A 20,741-nucleotide genomic window follows, 5' to 3' on the forward strand; every position below is an offset into this window, starting at 1 on the left:
TTAAAGGTATCAAATAATTTTTAACTTTAGTTAGTTACAGTTTACTAGAAATCAAAGATGGCGTTTTGGCCTGGGGCACATTATACCATCTTACCCTACACACTTGAAGGCGATGTTGAAAATGATGAGTAACTTATTCAAAAGGATCCTCCGGTGGTATCAGATTTGCACCAGAAATTAGCCTAACAACCAAGCAAATGCAGTGATTCGCTTCTCCTGAGGCAGGAATCCTGACAGACGTATTTTAAACCGATTCCCACTCGCTGTACCTCTGCTGATATTTTTCTAGTTTCTACTTTTATATTTTCTACTCACTACTTTTTTACATTTTTCCAAACTCGATTTCGATCTCATCATTTTTCTGCTTTAGCCACAGACTATATATTCCGAATATGGGATGTCATACCTTGTAAATACATTAAAAGGCGAACAACAAATTATGTTTTTGTAGCACTTCTAGCAAATATTTTATTGCAATCATAATAAATAAGAAACTTTTATTGTTGATCGAAGGTATGAGAATAATTTTATTCAACTCAACGGGATATAATCAATAAGCGTATAAATCAACAAGTGTTTAAGGCACCCTTCAATAAGCATAATGACCATGATGATTGTTATAGGCAAGGGCACCTCCGTGGTTGTAACCGTGGGCGGCCAGGACCGGAGCAGCGTGAGTCGCGTAGGTATTTTGATGGTACAACTGCGGCTGGGCAAAGGCGACGGTTTTGGTGGCCAATGGAGCAGCTCCACCATATGCAGAATAGCCGTAGCTGTTATGGGACAGGGCTGGGGCATAACCATGTCCGTGGGAGAGAGCCGGAGCGTAGTTGTGGCCGTAAGTGACATGCTTGGTCAATGGGGCAGCGTAGGTGTGGCTTGGGGCAGCATGAGCATATCCATGGGGCAAGGATTGCACAGGACTGCGAGTGAAGCTGCTGTAGCTCACGACGGGAGCAGGAGAGTATTGTACCGCCACTGCTGGAGCCGCGTAGGATTGCTCATGTCCGACGTAACCAGCGCTGGCCAAAGCCAGGGAGGTGATGAAAACTGCGAGCTGAAAGGAAAAGAAAGGCGAAAAATGTTGATCAGATTCGATCGATATATGTGGTGGGTTGCTGCATTACTCACTTGGAACATTTTTCACAAAACGTCGGAGGTTAACACTGGAAGACAACGATTGATGCAATGATACAGTTTGGTTCATTTGTTACGTATTGGGCTATTGTCATCAAAGGAGAAGCTACAAAGCTTAAAATAGATATAATTTTCCCACGATGGGTTTCGATCGTTAATTAATATATTTAATTGAAGGCACTAAAGTGCTACGAGTTTGTTTTTAATAATTATAAATTATTACTCACCCCACCGAATTTTTTTCCGGAATTTTCAATTTGGTGCTAGTTTGGACTAAATGGCACGAGTATTGGTTGATAATGTTAGAAAAATAACAAAAGCTTCGACTGTGATTGAAAGAGTTTCTACGGATATTACAGCGTTTGTTGATCAAAACAAATAATGTGGTTAATATTGGATAGTATCGATGGCAAAAAAAAATCTCAATAAATGTATGAAAACTTATATGTTACACCATGGTTCACCATGTTCACTAATAACTCATGCTTTGACTGACTTCAGTCTAATATTTTCGGTACATCGGAACATCGATACATTTGTCTCGATATGGCCAATATTGTTGTTCAGATATTTTCAGTTTCGATTCGAGTTAGAAGAAAAGTATACAAAATTTGAAATATTTTCGGTTCAATCAAAGTTACTTGCATACTTTCCGGATATTGGACAACCCGACTTGGACATTAATGTACTACGTTCTGATTTCCTCCCGGGTAGACGATATAGCTTATGACAAGTAATGATAACAAAACATGATATGATTATTATTTATTCAGACTAAGGCCGAAGTGGCCTGTGCGGTATATAAGAGTCTTCTCCATTCGGCTCGGTCCATGGCTACACGTCGCCAACCACGCAGTCTACGGAGGGTCCGCAAGTCATCTTCCACCTGATCGATCAACCTTGCCCGCTGCGCAACTCGCCTTCTTGTGCCCGTCGGATCGTTGTCGATAACCATTTTCACCGGGTTACTGTCCGACATTCTGGCTACGTGCCCGGCCCACCGCAGTCGTCCGATTTTCGCGGTGTGAACGATGGATGGTTCTCCCAACAGCTGATGCAACTCGTGGTTCATACGCCTCCTCCACGTACCGTCCGCCATCTGCACCCCACCATAGATGGTACGCAGCACTTTCCTTTCGAAAACTCCCAGTGCGCGTTGGTCCTCCACGAGCATCGTCCAGGTCTCGTGTCCGTAGAGGACTACCGGTTTGTAGATTGTCAGTTTGGTACGGCGGCGAACTCTATTCGATCGGAGCGTCTTGCGGAGTCCAAAGTACGTACGATTTCCAGCCGAATTTCTCTGCTGGTATCATTTTCGGCAGTCACCAGTGAGCCCAAGTACACAAATTCTTCTACCACCTCGATTTCGACACCACCGATGCAAACTCGCGGTGGGTGGTTCACAATGTCTTCTCTTGAACCTCTTCCTATCATGTACTTTGTCTTCGACGTGTTAATGACTAGTCCGATCCGCTTGGCTTCCCTCTTCAGTCTGATGTAGGCTTCCTCCATCTTCTCAAAGTTACGTGCCATAATATCTATGTCGTCGCCGAAGCCAAATAGCTGGACGGACTTATTGAAAATTGTACCACTCGTGTTAATCCCTGCTCTTCGTATTTTCCCTTTCGAAGCGATGTAGAATAGCAGACACGAAAGACTATCACCTTGCCGTAACCTTCTGCGCGTTTCGAAGGGACTCGAGAATGCCCCTGAAACTCGAACTACGCATATCACCCGATCCATCGTCGCTTTGATCAACCGTGTCAGTGATATGAACTTGTTTGAAATAAGAGTAAAAATAATAATAAAAAATGCACCGAAATATCATAGAAATATCAGGTTTTGGCATTAACAAGAACTAATCAATAGCTTGAGCTATTAGTTTGTTCTTGTAAAAAGCAAAACCTGATATTTTTATGATATTTCGGTTGAAATTTTTGTTATTTTCGCCTGTTATTTTTACTCTTATTTGAAACAAGTTCATATCGTGTTTTGTTATCAATATCACGGCTTCTACCCGGGTTATGTGGAAGATTTTTATTTGAAAAATGTATTGGAGGTAACCACTTTCCTTCGATGGGACTCGAACCCACGACCCTCAGACTGGTGCATTTAACCAACTAAGCTTCGGAAGTCCTTCGTAGGTCCACTTTCTGGAGCGAAAAACATCACCCCTTACAACGTTGGCAGTAATATTTCTTGATAATGTTCATCCTTCGTATCAATAACTTTGATGCAATCTTCGTGGTACCATTCCTCACAAGCATCGCAACCGTTCATGAAACTCGACGAGTCCGATGAGTCGCAGATGCAGTACACATCCTGCTTAACGATTGTGGCGATTCTACTTTTGCGATCCAGAAGATCAAACCCCTTGTCAATCTTGTGGGCTTCGTGACCGTCAATCGCCTAGACGCATGTGCTATGAAGTGTGGGTTCGATTCCCACCCCGATAAGAAGGAAACTTTTCGTGATACGGAAAATTCTCCACTGGTCCACTGGGTGTTATGTGTTCTGTCCGTTGTCTCATGCTCGGTGTTAAGTGTTCAGTCTTTACGACCTCTGGTCGAAGACGGTGTTCTTGTCTTTTAATCTTTTCTTTTTTTCTCTCTTTATTAGCGAGACTTTCACCTTTTTTCTGATTTGTTGCTCTTTTCGTACCTTCTTTTCTGATTTATTGCTCTTTTCCTTCAGTTCCACACACATATAAGCGTTCCCGAAGTCGTGAATCAGCAAAAAATACCGTGATTTGTTCATGGATTCAGGAACACCAGTCATATTTTTCAGAATGTTTTAGAAAACGTGACTGTTGTTTCTTAAACAACGACTTTAAATACACCGTGAATTTGTTAGTTCACGAATTCATGAACGCTGCGTGCAGCACCATTTAACAGTGTTTGGCCTTTTTCAAGGGTGAGCGAACCAACTAAAAACTAAAAACAAAAAACGGTAGACAGATTCACCCTTAAAAAGGCCAAAATAAAAGGCCGAAACATCGGACAAAACAAAACTCATCTTTTTGAATACATAAGACTGATGATTGACGTATGATTCGTGAAGATTGTTTCGTGTTTCGTATCGGAGGCGGATTCGGGTTTTTTGTTCTGTTTCGTGCGGTCGGAAAGTAAATTAATTAGTTCACGGTTGAACATAATTCGTAACGGCCGTGGATCCGGGTATGTAATTCTGTTTTGTACGGTCGGAAAATAAGTCAGTTAGTGAGGGATTGAACGTATTTCGTAACAAAGTGTCTGTGTTGATGCATTGTGAAATTCTGCTTATTTTGGTCAATCACGGAGTAGCAACTATAGATGTGTACAGTCAGTCAAAGCTAAGCTAATCTAAACGACATTTTCGGCCAATCGACCTATTCGATCAGATGACATTTTTGGTCCAAAGAAATTTTCGGCCAAATATCTGTTCAAAAGTTATTTTCGATCTAATTATCCTTTCAAGCAACGGCCATTTTGGCATTTCTATTCAATATTTATTGAGAACCTTTACGACAAATTAGCTGACAGCAGCCACCCCTTCCCTTCTCTCCAACCTTTGTGCTATATGACGAGCTTGAGACGTTTCTCAAAAGAATCAAACGCGGCACGCACCTGGTCCTTCGGCATCTCGTCCCATATTTTGGAGATGAGCTTCTTAAATTGGTCCATAGTTCTCACTTGATGTTCGCTCTGCTTGGCCAGCATGTACGACCATACGTAAAAGTCCAGGGAGCTAGGAGGCCCCAAACTCTCATCTAGAAAATCAGAAAAAATATCCCAACACAACGCTTGTTCGATCGATCTCGAAGTGCTGGAACCAAGGCCTCCAGAACCTCGGTCTTTTAGTACGCGGCGTTTATATTCACGTATTTCTTCCTACACCTGAATTGATATTTGTAACGGCCTTATTAAAGAATGAAATAGAAAATCCTAAAGGAATTATTGGAAGTTTCTAACGGTAATGTCAAAGGAATTTCCAGATGAAATTTTCAACGGAACTCCTGAAGTGATTTCTGAATGATTACTAAAAGAATGTCTGAATACATTTCTGATTTTTAAAAGAATTTCTAAAGGAATCTACAAAAGTCTTAACGTTTCTAGTTAATTTTTTTAAGAAATTCAATAAATTTCATCCTAGAGTTTCGGAACGGGTTTCTCAAGGAATAACTGGAAGAATATGTAAGAGAAAATCCGAAAATAATTGCTGATACAATTCATTTAGAAAAAAGTAAGGATTTCCTTATTCAATTTCGGCAGGAATACCTAAAGCAATTTCCAAAGGAATTCATTAAGAAATTTATGAAATGAATTCTCCCAAAGAAATTTTGGAAGGTTTTCCTGAAACAATTTCCGTAGGTATTTTTAAAGGAATTTCCGTAGAAATTCTGAACAAATATCCAATAGCATTAACGATGGAATTCCTAAAGGGTTTACCGATTGAATTTCTAATAGAATTTTGAAAAAAATCTTAAAAGAATTTGTAAAGAAATTCTCGAAGGAATCTCTAGAAGCATTTCCAAGGAATTCCCGAACAAATTTTCCAAGGATTGCTCTTAAAACAATTTCTGAAAGGATTCCTAAAACAATTTCCAAATGTATTCCTGACGGAGTTCCAGAAGGTATTTACGAAAAATTTTCCAAAGAAATTCTTAAGAGAGTTTCCAAAGGAATTTCTAAAAGAATTTAGAGAGAAACTGCCGAAAAGAGTTTACAAATTAATTTTCCGATATTGTTGAATACATCCGCTCAACTACTGCATCGTTTATTCCGTAATATCTGGAATACCGCAACTTTCCCGGTCGACTGGATCCAAGGTATCTTAGTGAAGGTGCCCAAAAAGGGTGACCTGACTGTATGCGATAACTGGCGAGGCATTATGTTACTGTGTATCGTTCTCAAAGTTCTGTGCAAAATTATCCTAGCCCGGATTCAGGAGAAGATCGATGCGACTCTCCGGCGGCAGCAAGCCGGATTCCGTGCCGGAAGATCCTGTGTGGACCATATTGTCACGCTCCGCATCATTCTGGAGCAGGTCAACGAATTCCAAGAGACCCTTTACTTGGTATTCATTGACTACGAAAAAGCTTTCGACCGTCTCAATCACGAGAATATGTGGGGCGCCCTGAGACGCAAGGAAGTTCCTGAGAAAATCATCGGAGTCATCGAGGCACAGTACGAGGCCTTCTCGTGTAGAGTGCTGCACAATGGGGTCTTGTCCGACCCTATCCGGGTCGTAGCTGGTGTGAGGCAAGGATGTATTCTATCACCGTTACTGTTCCTCATCGTAATCGACGAGATTCTGGTAGATGCGATTGACCGTGAACCAAACCGCGGGCTGTTATGGCAGCCTATAACCATGGAGCACCTAAATGACTTCGAATTGGCGGATGATGTTGCACTCCTCGCGCAACGGCGCTCTGATATGCAGAGTAAGCTCAACGACCTTGCCGCGCGCTCCTCTTCGGCAGGTTTAGTCATCAACGTCAACAAAACCAAATCGTTGGATGTAAACACGGTGACACCTTCCAGTTTCACAGTAGCCGGGCAACCAGTGGAGAATGTTGAAAGCTTCCAATATCTTGGTAGCCAAATGGCGTCAGACGGCGGTACCAAGATCGACATAGGCGCACGGATCAAGAAAGCAAGGGCTGCCTTTGCGAGTTTAAGAAATGTCTGGAAAAACAGGCAACGCACAAGTAAACAAGTAAACGCACCAAAATACGAATTTTCAACTCTAACGTGAAATCTGTGCTGTTATACGCTAGCGAAATATTGGTGTGTATCAGTGGAAAACACTCAACGGCTGCAGGTGTTCATCAACAGATGCCTGCGGTATATAATTCGGGCCCGGTGGACAACTGGATCTCAAACAACGAGCTTCATCATCGTTGTCACCAGCGGCCGATTGCAATAGAAATTCGGGTTCGGAAGTGGGGCTGGGTCGGCCAAACTTTAGCTAAGGGCCGAAAAGAAATCTGTAAACAAGCATTAGTCAGGATCCCAGCGGGATATTGCAGCAGAGGCAACTCAGAGGCTCATAGCGGCGAAGCCTCAATAAAGAAATAAAAGAAGTCGACCGAAATCTAACCTGGCAACAGGTTAAAGCGATAGCTGGACAACGCTCAGGATGGAGATCTTTCAAGTCGGCCCTTTGCACCACCGGAGGTGTACAGGATCCATAAGTAAAAAAGAATGTAAAATTGCAGCAAATCTAAACAAAGCAATAAACATTCGATAATCAATTAAATTTGATTGAATTTTACAAGCAAGCACAGTTTATATTATTCCGTTTCAAATCAACAGTTAGATCGATTGAATATTACGTTTATTTAGATGTTCCAAATATGTGCATGAAAAAAAAACGACCTACTAATAAGGTCATCATCACGTTAAACGTTTGTGTGGTGTGTTTTTTGTAGTTTTTAATTTTTCAGATAAACCGGTATAAGTCAATCTGAATCTGATAGAATCTCTCTGTAAATTCACTGTAATTCCTTCTCCTCTAATTTTAATATTAAAAGCTTCTGCTATGAGTCTAGTTTCTGTTCTAGGAAACTCGTCTTAAATTTGAGTTTTTTTTTTCAAATCTAAAGCAGCGTCCTTCGTTAATAGTTTTTTTTTTCTTCAGGGCTTAATTACAAAATTCGCTGTCGCTTGATTTGTTGTAATCAAGCCCTGAAGAAGGTGTAAATCCAACAACGAATCGCTAATGATGATTAAATAGAAATCATTCAGCTTACTTTCGAAGACTGCATGCCGAAAAATCCATTCCTGCTTGAACATAAGTCAGTCGATTACAATCATGGTCAATAGTTTGTTTAGTTTTAATCTTATCGTTTTTATGTTGGTCTAATCTTTTCTTTAAGACTTGACTAATTTGACCTATGTATGCACAAAACACACACTGCACGCACACTGTATTTAAAAAACTACATTCGGTCTGTTTGATTCTAAAATTTTGACTTTACCTTTTGTAAATACGTTATCTTTAATTTCGTCAATTGGTTTGAATGTAAGTTTGTTGAGCTCAATATATTGCTATTTTTTCCCCTAGGTCTGATCTGTAAGGTGCAGGCACCTATTTGCGTTCTTCAATATTGTTTTGATTAATTAACGTCTAATCAAGAATTTTATCTGCAAATTCCTTTAAAATTTCGTTTTGAAATTCTTCCGAAAATTCCTTTAGTATTTCCTATTCCATTTATTAATAAATTATCGGAAAAATTCTTACAACAAAATTTCCGGAATAGTTTCTGCAGGAATTTCGGAAGAAATTTCAAATGGTTTTACTAAAAGAATTTCCTGGGGGAAGTTTCTAAGGTATTTCCGAATAAATTTTCGAAGAAATCCAAAAGGGTTTTCTTAGAATTGCTTTTATGAATTAAAAAAAAGTAACTTGAGAAATCTTCAAAGGAATTTCTGGATTTATCTCTGAAGTAATTTCCAGAGAATTTTCTGGAAAGTCCCTAGAGTAAATTTCGAAATAATACTTGGAGGAATGTCCAAAGAAATTCTTGGACAAATGTTATATCGGAAATGCCTTCCATTGACACTTCCGTTAGCAATTCGTTCGGCAACGCCTTAAAAAATCCTGAAAGTTCGTCCTATATTTGTGGAAGGGATTTTTTGCTGGAAATTCCTGAGGAATTACTGGAGAAATTTCCGAGAGAATGGAATTTCTGATAGTATTCCAAGGAATACCTGAAATAGTTTTTCAGTTGGATGTTTCTGGAAAAACATTTCAAGGAATTTCTAGAGACCTTTTCAGTAAATTAGACGATTGCATTGCATTTTATAAACGAGACAATGCAATAAAAATTTCGTAATATTTGAAATTTCCTGACATTTTTTAAATTGATTTATAGCTTGACTTATTAACGCCTCCAATTGTAGTACCTAATACTGACTGTGTGGACCAATTAAGCCAAAAATGCTGGTGCCCCACAATTACCAGAGGCACTACCAGTGATCGGAAATGCTTCTGAACGCCCACGAGAAACTCCTCTGAATTTCTTCAGCATTTCAAGTGAAATTCTTCCGCACTTGATAGGGAATGCATACAACTGTGTTTCAGAATTACCTGAGTTACCACGGGAAATTCTTCTGAGAGCGGAACTCGATTGAAAAGCACAACAACCGTTAGATTGATAAATTATGATTTATTCCAACAATTCTAGATCGCTATTCAAGTTGTCTTTGGGTGGTTTCAGTAGGCATAATGTCCTTGATAGTTGTTGTATCCTAGAAGATGATCTCCACCGTAGTTGTAGCTATTGGGGGCCCAAACTGGAGCTGCATGAGCGGCATAGCTGTTTTGCTGGTAAAGCTGAGGCTGGGCAATAGCAACGGTCTTTGTGGCCAGTGGAGCAGCGTAGGCAGAGTATCCGTAGCTGTTCTGGGCTAGAGCTGGGGCATATCCGTGTCCAAGTCCGTAGGATAGAGCTGGGGCGTAGTTATTTCCATAGCTGTACGATTTGGTCAGTGGAGCGGAGTACGTTTGGACTGGGGCGACCACCACTGGGGCAGAGTGAGCGTATCCTTGGGTAAGGACTGGCGCGTGGCTGCGAGTGACAGTGCTGTAGCTAACGGAAGGCGCAGACGAGTAGTGTGCAGCTACAGGTGCGACGTAAGGTGTCTGTAATCCGGCGTATCCGGCGCTGGCATAGGCCAGAGATGCGATGAGAACAGCAAACTGAAAAAATGCAAAAGAAATAAATTATTCAATTCAGTTTGATCAAAATGGGAAATACACCTACTTTGAACATTTTGATTGCACTGCTAGAAGTTAACACCAGAAGACGTTGATGGAATCAATGATACTGTTCCAACTTTTGGACTCAATATTTATAGTCATAAATCAACCTGTTGATTTTTTCAAATAAGTATCACATGTGTCGCCCCACGGAGGCAATACATAAAATTCGCTACATTTCCATTGGCATAACCTTCGTATTGCGGTTCACTGGTTCTGTTACAATAAACCACATAAGAGCAGCGTGCATCAGTGAAGCAACTTTCCGAAAACCGTTTCCTTTTCGCGCGCTGTTCTGCGGCAGTGACACTCCAAAAATCAATTTATTGGATCACGCATACCAGTTCATCATCAGCTTTTCGCATTCATATCTTGACGGTGTGTAAATCCCTTAATCACGCCGCAAAGATTCAATGATGTCAGCTTGTGTTTTGTGAACTTGAAATTGGAAAGAATCTGATTCATCTTTGTTTTTTACCTCTCTACTTTGTTTTTAGAACTATTACATATTTGAAAAGCGAAAAGCTATAGCATACAGGAACATGTGGCTATGCAGATTTATTTATAGACAAAATGCTTTACATATTAGTATTTGTTTATGCACTTTTTGCGTCTAAAATCTGTTTTTTTACACTTTTGATGGTATCTTTGCTATAGCTCATTATTTTTATCCAATTAGTTTGATCATTCGTGTTTTCGAGAGTCCATTGTTTGGCCGTTTTAGATCAACGGCCACCGATTTTTACGGAGTCTCTATGCGTCAGACGGAACATTTTTGTAAAAAGTTTTGTTTGAGAAAAAATATTTAAGCTCTTTTAGTAGAATGTTTTCAACTGTCAAAGACGAGTACTTTCCATTTATTTCCCCTACGTTTTGTTTCCAGATACGTATTTCGACCTCAACCATGAGGCCGTTTTCAGTGCCTCGTACTTGACTCGACTTGCTGCGAGGCGGCAATGTCCCAGTGGGGGATGTAATGCCAACGAGAAGAAGAAGATCTATAGAAGAAGTCCTCATGATCCATAGCTTCGAATGAATCCATCAATAAAGTTCTACAATTGAGAAAGTATTGAATATTTATAGATCGCTATTCCGATCTGTGGGCAAATACCGTTTTGCTATAACTTATTAAAATTATTTTTAACTTATAGGCAAGGAATGTAATTGTCGCTGAAAAATGCAAAAAACAAGCGACAAAAGAGAATAGCGATAACTCTTTGTTCTCATCTGCAGAGGATAAAGACATTGTTGCGTTCCATTTTATTTGCAACAAACATGGAGAGGTAATTGTTGTAAACTTTTCAAACTGCGATAACTTGTATATTTCAGAAGTAAAACACAAATAATGTCCACAGATGGTTAAGTTTATGTCTAAGCTATGATAACTGATACTAATTTAACCAAAAACATCATCGGAAACCGACTATTTCTCAAAATGAGCGGCAGGCTATCATTGTCCTATTCTGTTGCAGTTTGGGACAAACGCTTATTGCGAGTTGAGTTTGTCCCAACATTTACAAGAGAGGACAATGTTGTTGTCATTGGCAATGTTGTTATTTTACATTCCTTGCTTATAGGTGATAGATCGTCACTAACGTTCGCGTTTTGTGACCTTTAATAAATTTTATTTATTGAGTGCGCAAAATCGTATGTGTAGTTTGTATAAGGGGATGTCTTTGGTGAAATATGTGTGGCTGTTTGTTAATATCAAAAAACTTATAAACTTGAAATTGTGTACACATAAGTGATAGATCATCACTAATTGTTTTCCTCTTTTAATTACGTGAATTTTTAAATTTTAAGTTTTTAAGTTTTAAGTTATTCACCCGTCAAGAGCAATCATTACTAACTTTCTGGAGATTTTTCAGATGCAATTCTTTTAAAAAACTGGGAATTAATCTGGAAATAGGATATTATGGTTTTACTAAATAAATTTCTGGATAATTTTTCTTCTGAGGATTCTTTGAAGGAACTCCTGGCGCATGAGTTTCTGAAAGAATTCCTAGAGGATTTTCATGAGGAATTTCAGGAGAAATTTTCGAATGTATTCTTTAACAAATTTTCGAGGTATTTTCGAAAGAGGAAGGATTTGATAAAATAATTTCTGAAAAATTTCTAAAGGAATTTCCAAGGGTCTAAAAAAACTTCTGAAAGAGTTGGCTAGAAGAAATTCCCTTGTTCGAGTGAATTTCCAAAAATATTCTTTTCATTAAATTTGCTTACATCTGAACAGATGACATTGAATCAACAATTTTACGCCACGTTCGAGGCCATATCTCTCCTTCCTCGGTTGCTCCCACGCTCGTCAAATCGATTTGTACATAATCCGCCCACCTAGCTCCATGGGCTCTACGCTTTCTTGTACTTGCCAGGTCGGAAGCGTAGACATAATTAAGATTTTAATACAGTTCTGCATCACGTGCAGGTATTGTATAAGAACTTGGCATACTCTGGAGGATTTGATAGGAGTATACACGTGTATTAGGGCCCTCCTTAGCCGTGCGGTAAGATGCGCGGCTACACAGCAAGACCATGCTGAGAGTGGCTGGGTAAGATTCCCGGTCCGGTCTAGGAAATTTTTGGGTTCCCTGGTGCATGAAAGTATCATCGTGCTGTGTTAGTCTCATGATATACGAATGCAAAAAAGGTAACTTGACTCAGAAATCTCGCCGTTAACTGTGGAAGTGCTTAATGAACACTAAGCTGGGAGGCAGCAATGTTCCAATGGTGAGTGTAATGCCAATGAAGAAAAAGATGAAGATACACGTGTATTAGTGTAATTAGTAAAGGACTGGACTTGTTTCGACCATCCGCACAGCGCACCCATGTGCTAGCCACCGAGTCCAATACCTTTACTTATTACAATGATGGTTGAATGCTAAGACACAGTAGCAATTCTAATGAGTCGCCTATAAATATTCACCGCTAGGCTCGGATGCTTTACATGTAGTCGTTTCGGATATTTAACGATGAGCAGACGTTTGCTTCTATTGAACAAAATAAATAAAACGATCTTAACCCTTCCATTACCAACCCCCTTTTGGAAAACAAAAACTAAAAATCTTTTTTGCTGCAACTCTTTTGTCTTTTAACATTTATTATCGCAACCTTCTCCAAAAGAAGCGTATTCAAGTTTTGGGAGTTTTACGGATTTTCAGGATTGGCCACTCGGTTCCGGAGTTATTCCGGATTTAAAATGGGTGTTAGCTTTTGGTTATTTCTAGGAACGCATACTTCGGAAATGATTGTTTTAGATATTTTGATTGGAAACGGCGCATAAATTATACTAAATATGATCAGGAATTTGATCGGTCCTAAACATGGTCTGTATTCCGGATTCCGAACGTTCTGCCGGAATCTGTTACGGGGTCACTTCACAGAAATGGGCGAATACCATCATGTTACACATCAAACTTCATGATTTCAAAAGTGATGACAATACAAACCCCATAAAAAATTTGACAGCTCCGAAATTTCACGATCACCCGACGAAATCGGGTGACTACCAAATCGGCCTATTTTCATACCGACGAAGTCGATTATCGTTGGCTACTTATTTTCGTCGATAGATTAATTGAATAAATAAATCGGTGCCGATTTCATCGGTAAAATAATCGATTGATTGTGTATTTGTTGTTTATTTTTGTCGCCTGATTAATGAACGTACGAAATCGGGTGCCTGTGTTTATAAATGTAATATGAAGCAAGTAAGTCTTTGATAATTAAAATACTTAAATGCTACTAATTTGAGAGTTTTTCAGACCGAGGCACGTTCCGAAACATGCCGGAAGACTGGTTTTCCGGTAATTAGCAGCTCGATTAGCAGTTAATCAAGGTAAGTAATAGATTTTGAAAGATTTTCACATCTGTGTGGATCACTGGCTCCCAAAGGAAGTTCGACAAAGTTTGGAAATGGTTTTTTAGATTCTCTAGTAACCATTTCAACGAATTTGAAGTAACCGGATCATTGATTAGGTTTACTTTTCTTGTGTCCTTTCAAAAATATTTGATGACAAAAATCTGAAGCAAAATTTTCCTGCGGTCTGTGGCTGCAGTTTAAGATATTTAGTCCCAGTTTAGAACCGGAAGGTGTCAAATTTTGTCGTAACGAGATGGGATGTTTGATCCGCACCGATATTTTGTAAATTTCACTCTAGAAAATACATGCAACAACCTGAAAACAAAAGGATATTTTCCAAAATGTCACCAAATAGTTTAAAAATAATGAAGATTGAGAGTACATAAAGGTAGCATCCGTCGGACTTTGGTCCCCACGTATTCTGAACGTGGTCAGATTGTTGATATTCCGTGCTATCAATTAAGTTGAAACATGGGGGGCATATACTAGATTCCCGAGGTGGGAAACTATCTTAGGCTGTTTGATCATGTCCTAATGTGTTCTAAGGTTATTCAGTATTAAACAATTTCATTTGTTTTCAGTGTGTGACACAAGTATCCCTAGAAAACTTCATAATTTTACGTAATTCCTTATTTTTCTTGCAGAATCATGGAGTTTGACGCGATCCCGCTCGATCGAAAAAGTGTTCGTGCACCCGGGTCTGAGTCAAGATCTACGGAAGAATGGATGATTCCACGAATAATCGCCCAAGGCATCCATTTAGCAAATCGATTAAACACCCTATTTGGTCGGATTGCAATATTTTGCACACCGATCAATCTCTAGATTTAATCTGATACAGTAGATGATGAAATTTAATAAATCGATTTAACCCCATATTTCGTCTGCTGTTAATTATTTTCTTCATAAACTAATCTATTGACTTAGTCTGATCTGCTCCCTGGTGAATTTTAATGAATCGATTAAACAATCTACTTTGTCTGATTTGAATATTTTACATATCAATTAATCTATAGATTTAATCTAATCGGATCTATGATGAAATTTAATAAATCGATTAAACACCCTATTTCGCCTGATTTCATTATTTGCCACACCGATCAATCTATAGATTATATCTGATTAGCTCAATAATAATTTTTAATAACTCGATTAATTACTCTATTTCCTCTGGTTTCATCACACATCATTTAATACTAAATTCACCTATTATTCATTCGATTTTGTCGATGTTAGTCTACCGATTTCGTTTGACGTCGCGTCGGTGGCCTCCTGTGTAAAAGTCCCATATGGCTCGGTGAAACAATCTATAAATTCGTCGTGTTCAACATAGGTCGATCGTACCGACGTAAACCGATTTAGTCGAGGGGAAAGTCGGGAGGATTTTTTATGGGGAACTTCATGATTTCAATCGTTATGACATTCTATGATAATTTTCTTCTTCCTGGACCGTATTCGAACCGATTGGAACCGGTGTACAGAATTACCTAGTACCGGTTCAAAATTCAATTCTGAGAAATAAGTAAAACACATTATGCGGCACATCAAACTTTTTGATTTCATTCTATGATAGTTTTGGATGTCCTGGGCCATATTTGAACCAATCGGAGCCGGTAAACGGATTAACCGAGTACCGGTTCAAAGGTCAATCTTAAGAACTAAGTAAAATCCATCTGCGGTACATTAAATTGCATTATTTTAAAAGTTATGGCATTCTATAGTAGTTTTGTACTTCCTGGGTCGTAGTTCAACCGATTGGAACCGGAAAACGGATTTACCGAGTACCGCTTCGAAATTTAATATTGAAAAATAAGTAAAACACATCATGCGACACATTAAACTTCATGATTTCAAAAGTTACTTCTTGGATCGTATTTGAACCGATTGGAACCGGTAGACAGATTTACCAAAGACCGGTTCAAAGGTCAATCTTGGGAAATAAATAAAACCCATAATGCGACACATCGACTTTCATGATTTCAAAAATTATGGCACTCTATGATAGTTTTGTGGAACCGATGGACAGATTTACCTAGTACCGGTTCAAAATTCAATCTTGAGAAATAAGTAAAACACATCATGCGGCACATCAAACTTTATGATTTCAAAGGTTATGGCATTCTATGATAGTTTTGTATTTCCTGGAACCAACCGCACAACTGTCACTTTTAATATTTCAGCTTTGCTGTATCGTAGCAAGAGTGAAATAATAAAAATGGAAGTTGTGCATTGCTTCCGTATTGAGTGATGTGCCCTTGAAAACGAGAGTACTTTCAAATTTGGATTACGTGACGATTGTTCTTAAACAGTGGGCTGTCGGGGGGAAGATAACATTTCTTGTAAAGTTCTTATGTGGAGATTTTATAATGTAGGCCTATGCAGTTCTTGAATACAAGTTTTGGTTTGGTTACTGGATTCGCCGTAGAGCTGGGCGAGCTTGTGGTTGATCCTTCGCCGCCAGACACAGTTCTCCTGCACACCTGCCAAGGACGGTCCTTAGCACGCGTCTCTCGAATATCTCGAGGGCTTGCAAGTCTTCTTTGAGCATGGTCAAAGTCTCATATCCGTAGAGGACAACCATTCTTATGAGTGTTCTATACATGATACATTTGAAGCGGGTGTGAATCTTTTCTGTTCACAGTTTCTTCTGGAGCCAGTAGTAGGCCCAACTTCCACAGATGATGCGCCTTGTATTTGAGCATGAGCATGACCATTATAACCGTACAATTCGTAGTTACTACTCCATGATTGCTCAGAACTTGCGAAAATACACAGAGATCCAAATGAATGGAGCTAGGGGTTGGCTATCCATTCTAATAATGTACACGATTCGGTAGCTCAAACAGTTTTAGTTAATATCGGCACAGGCCACGTTCTATTGGTCATATAGGAACCCGAGCAGGAGAAATAACCTCAATAATACCTCATTCTGTTATTGATATCATACTCTGTTATGAACTAGTCTTGCACATTAGGTAAAATACCAAAAAATTATATACAAAATACTTTAGGCATAACATGCTTAGGTATTTCGATATCAAACGAATAATAATTCAGTTCAATCAAAGTTAATTGCCTATTTCCGGGGATTAAACCACCCGACTTGGACGTTAATTTACAATGTTATGAAACTCATATGTGAATATGTACGTTATGTGGAAGATATTGATTTGGAAAATGTATTGGAGGTAACCACTTTCCCTTCGATGGGACTCGAACCCATGACCCTACAGTACGCTAGACTGGTGCTTTAACCAACTAAGCTACGAAGGAATAATAATTTGTGATGCGTATTGTATTGAAATGCGTAAGCATGTTATGCCTAAAGTATTTTACATATTCATTTATGGTATTATTGTTTGGTATTTTGCCTCTTATGCAAGGCTAATTCACACCAATTACTGTTATCATGGTCGTTGCTCCTGCTCGGGAAGGAAAGGATTGTTAGTCCGACTCTCGTTGCTACTAGAGACCGAGTATACCTCTGCTTCTCCACGATTGGGCAAAGTTACTTTTTTCTCATGCATACGTATAAAAATGTGCTACTGCGCCAAAGCCAAAGCACAGTACGCATCTCATGCACCACCAACTGAAGCACGTTCACAGTAACTCTGGTCTTGGGATAGAATATTGTGTTAGTTATGAAGGATATTCTATATGGATTCACTTTGGTAAGCGATGCGATATATAAGATGGGATATAAATACGAGCATTGGAAATACTCTTCTCACGGTTTTACATATCAAACCTAAAGTACGACCATACGCACACTAGTTAATTAATTTCACAGCCGCACAAAGCAAAACAAATTATTCTGAATGATCGCGCGATCGTTCTTGCACGCGTTGTTCATTTACCAGCCGCACGAAGCATAACACATTATTTCGGATGGTCGCACGATCATTCTGCGTACTTCTTGAAAATAAGGTCACGCTCTCTTTATTTATTCATCGACCGCATATAGCACTACTCCGATTATTCTGTGTCCTAACACAAACGCGTCCAATCGTGCACTCCCGTGCAATCGTTCTGCATCCATGATACAAAACACGAACAAACTTGCACTTATGGTTTCACTTTCTTATTAATTTACTCACCCGCACAGCAGAACCGGTCATTTCGATTCTCCACAGATGATGCGCCTCGTATTTCACGACTCACATTATTATCAGTCGTTACCAAGGTCCAAGTTAGACAAATTCCTGGACCACCGCGAAGATATACCAGTCCATCGGAACACAGCTTCCCAGGCGAGCCCTATCACATTCGGTTCTACCCCTTAGCAAGTACTTTGACTTCGATGCATTCACCAGCAGTCCAACTTTTATTACTACACGTTTCAGCCGACAGTTCTGCCGTCTTTTCGAATGTTCATCCGACAATGTCTATATCATCCGCGAAACAAATAAATTGACTGGATCTGTTAAAAATCGTACCCCGGCTGTTACAATCGGACCCTGAAACCTATGAATTTCATTGTCTGGAGTATGTTGGAGGCCGCGTCTGCTCGAAAACATCAAGTTTTTTTTTATGGAAGTCCTAAAGCGACATTTGGTGGCATATGGTAAAATACCACAAGTGCACCTGCGGGCATTGTACTATGTCTGTACGTCTGTGATGAGTGACTCAAGGACGAAAAATATGAACTCGAACTCGAACTTTGAAAAAGTGATATGTCTTCTCATGGAACTGAATGCAATTGAGATACAATATTTTTGTTTTGATCAATTTATCTGTTTATTGTAATGTAGCACTTCAATTGACAGACCTTGTATAATGACAAAACTTTCTATAGGTATATATAATTGTATTTTAAGAAAATGTATGGGGTTTTCATGCCCCTTTGATCAGGTTTTTCCCATCCTATATTTTCATTGAGATAATGTTCAGATGAGATTAATTAAAAAAATAAACAAATCAAAAACAAATTGTATTTCTCAATCAGACAGAGGTTTAATAAAGCGTGAAACTTGTCAAGTTTTTAAGGACTAGAAAACGACTATGTTGTTTATCCTTTCAATTCTGAGTAAGTTCGTCATCATCATCGTCACTATATTTTTTTACGAATGTACAATTGAGCAAATGACTTGTAATAGTGAAGTAGCAAATCAGAACACATTCGAGTAACTGCTTCCAAATCACACTGAATTAAGCCGATAGGGAATATTGACCCTAATGAAATTTATTCGACATGAGAAAAATTGTTTATCAATGCAGTGGAGGGCATGAAATCCCATAATTGATACTGGTACAATTACCGAACCAACTTTTGCACCATACCATACTTACAATTATGACAGGGTTTTGGTGATTATATTTTACTTTCATATTATTCAATAAGTACCGAAGTGATCATCGTCTTCGACTTGTATTGTTGGGTGGAACCGTATGTAGAGCAAGACTCTAGCCTGGATGGTAGCTCACTAGTAGTGAGCCACCATCCAGGCTAGAGTCTTGCTCTACATACGTTTCCACCCAACAATTTGTGAGTTACTACACACATGCATACAAATCGAAGTGATTATCGTCTTTGAGAAAGATACCCTTGGAATACTTTTCTTGTCACTCTTTGTTCTTGCTAGCCCTTACGCGGCGCCCTTGCAATATGCAAAGGTCGCATCGCAATAACTTAGCGTAACAAGTTACTTCCATTTCCAGAAGGCACGATCAAGGCGATGATGGTCGATATTTCATGCCTTGCATGGCCCATCTCAAGAAGCAACAAAAAATTCACTTGTCACGCTGCACGACGCCGCCGTGCCGTGTCTGTATCGGAGCCATCCATATCTTGATCTACCCACAATATAACCACGATCAAGCCAATTGTGAGTATGACCTCTTATTAACCCGCGCTTTGTCGCTGTGACTCCAACGGAGGGCACCCTTTGATCTGCGTTTTCCGCTTTCGTTTTCAAAAGACGACCCTCGGTGGGTAATGAAGTGCCGAGTAGTTTGGACCAAAAGAAGTCAATTTGTTCTCACGTGAATATTGTTATTAGTAATTATCGATTTGTCTTGAACATGGTACAAATTGAAGAAAGCTTCGAGGCATTGTTTCCTAGGGTTTTACGATCAACCAGGATGTGATGCCAGTGAAGATTCACCGATTTCTCAGGATTTCTAGTTGGAGTGGATGTCATCCCACTTCAGCATAACATATTGGAGATTTTTTTTCTCCAGAAATTCACGGTTACATAAAAGAGTGACATCATAATTCATTTTCGTGAAATAAATTCTGTACGGTCCACGCAGTTGACCTGAGTAGTGGATCCACTAACGACTGTAAGCACTCTTCAGATTGGAATAGTTACTGTTGAGAGCTTTGCATTTCGTTTCATTGATTGGTGGTCGGTCGGTCGATGGCACTGTTGGAGGTCTGCACTGGAGCAACGAAGATCTGCTGAAAAAGCTTGTTGCTTACTTCAATCAAACGAACAGTGAAGGTCAGGTCAGTGCCGTGAACTGTATTGACTAACTGGCAGGACCCATTCATAAGGGATGATTTGTTCGTGCTGATGGATATAATGATGGGAAGCATAGTTACTTTTTTTAGAATATAAAGGTGTGGTTAAATAAGGCCATACTGATGATATCAAAACACGAATTACATTTTTCAAACACATTATCTGTGTGTTTGATATTTTGGTTTTTAAAAGCATTTATCAATACCGAAAAGTAAGTGAGTTTGATGAGCGTGTCTATGCACATTAATATCCACAGATAGACATCACCGCAATTAGCAAAGCTGTATCGATTGGTATAGCAAAAATAATTTACTTTTTAGTGCAAATTGTTGCACGAAAGAGATAAAAAATATGCACCATGCAGCCAACGCCAATGGTTATGAATTTTGATGTGAAGAATAATAATTCGTCATGTCAATCTTCTCGGCAGCCATGCAGCGGAATCTGGCATTAGCCCATAAAGACAAGTCACGATCTTTCCCTCCGAAAAAAAAATGAAACATCCAAATCCACTTGAGCAGTATGCTATGTGCAGA

The 20,741-nt window shown here is 39.3% G+C and overlaps 1 protein-coding gene and 1 long non-coding RNA gene across 2 annotated transcripts; one reads left to right on the forward strand and one right to left on the reverse strand.

Moving 5' to 3' along the window:
• Window positions 1–495: 495 nt before the first annotated feature.
• Window positions 496–10,025, reverse strand: LOC134222799 (cuticle protein 16.5-like). Its single transcript, XM_062701952.1, has 3 exons — window positions 9,887–10,025; window positions 9,340–9,822; window positions 496–1,057 (listed from the first exon to the last, which is right to left on the reverse strand). Exons 1-3 carry the CDS (start codon window positions 9,893–9,895, stop codon window positions 590–592), a joined length of 960 nt encoding a protein of 319 aa, XP_062557936.1. The 5' UTR covers window positions 9,896–10,025; the 3' UTR covers window positions 496–589.
• A 3,349-nt stretch (window positions 10,026–13,374) lies between these two features.
• On the forward strand, window positions 13,375–14,619 carry LOC134223056 (uncharacterized). Its single transcript, XR_009982453.1, has 3 exons — window positions 13,375–13,589; window positions 13,644–13,717; window positions 14,386–14,619. It is a non-coding gene; the product is annotated as an uncharacterized LOC134223056 (long non-coding RNA).
• Window positions 14,620–20,741: the final 6,122 nt, after the last annotated feature.

The sequence above is a fragment of the Armigeres subalbatus genome, chromosome 3 (assembly GCF_024139115.2).
Source record: "Armigeres subalbatus isolate Guangzhou_Male chromosome 3, GZ_Asu_2, whole genome shotgun sequence".
Lineage (NCBI taxonomy): Eukaryota > Metazoa > Arthropoda > Insecta > Diptera > Culicidae > Armigeres > Armigeres subalbatus.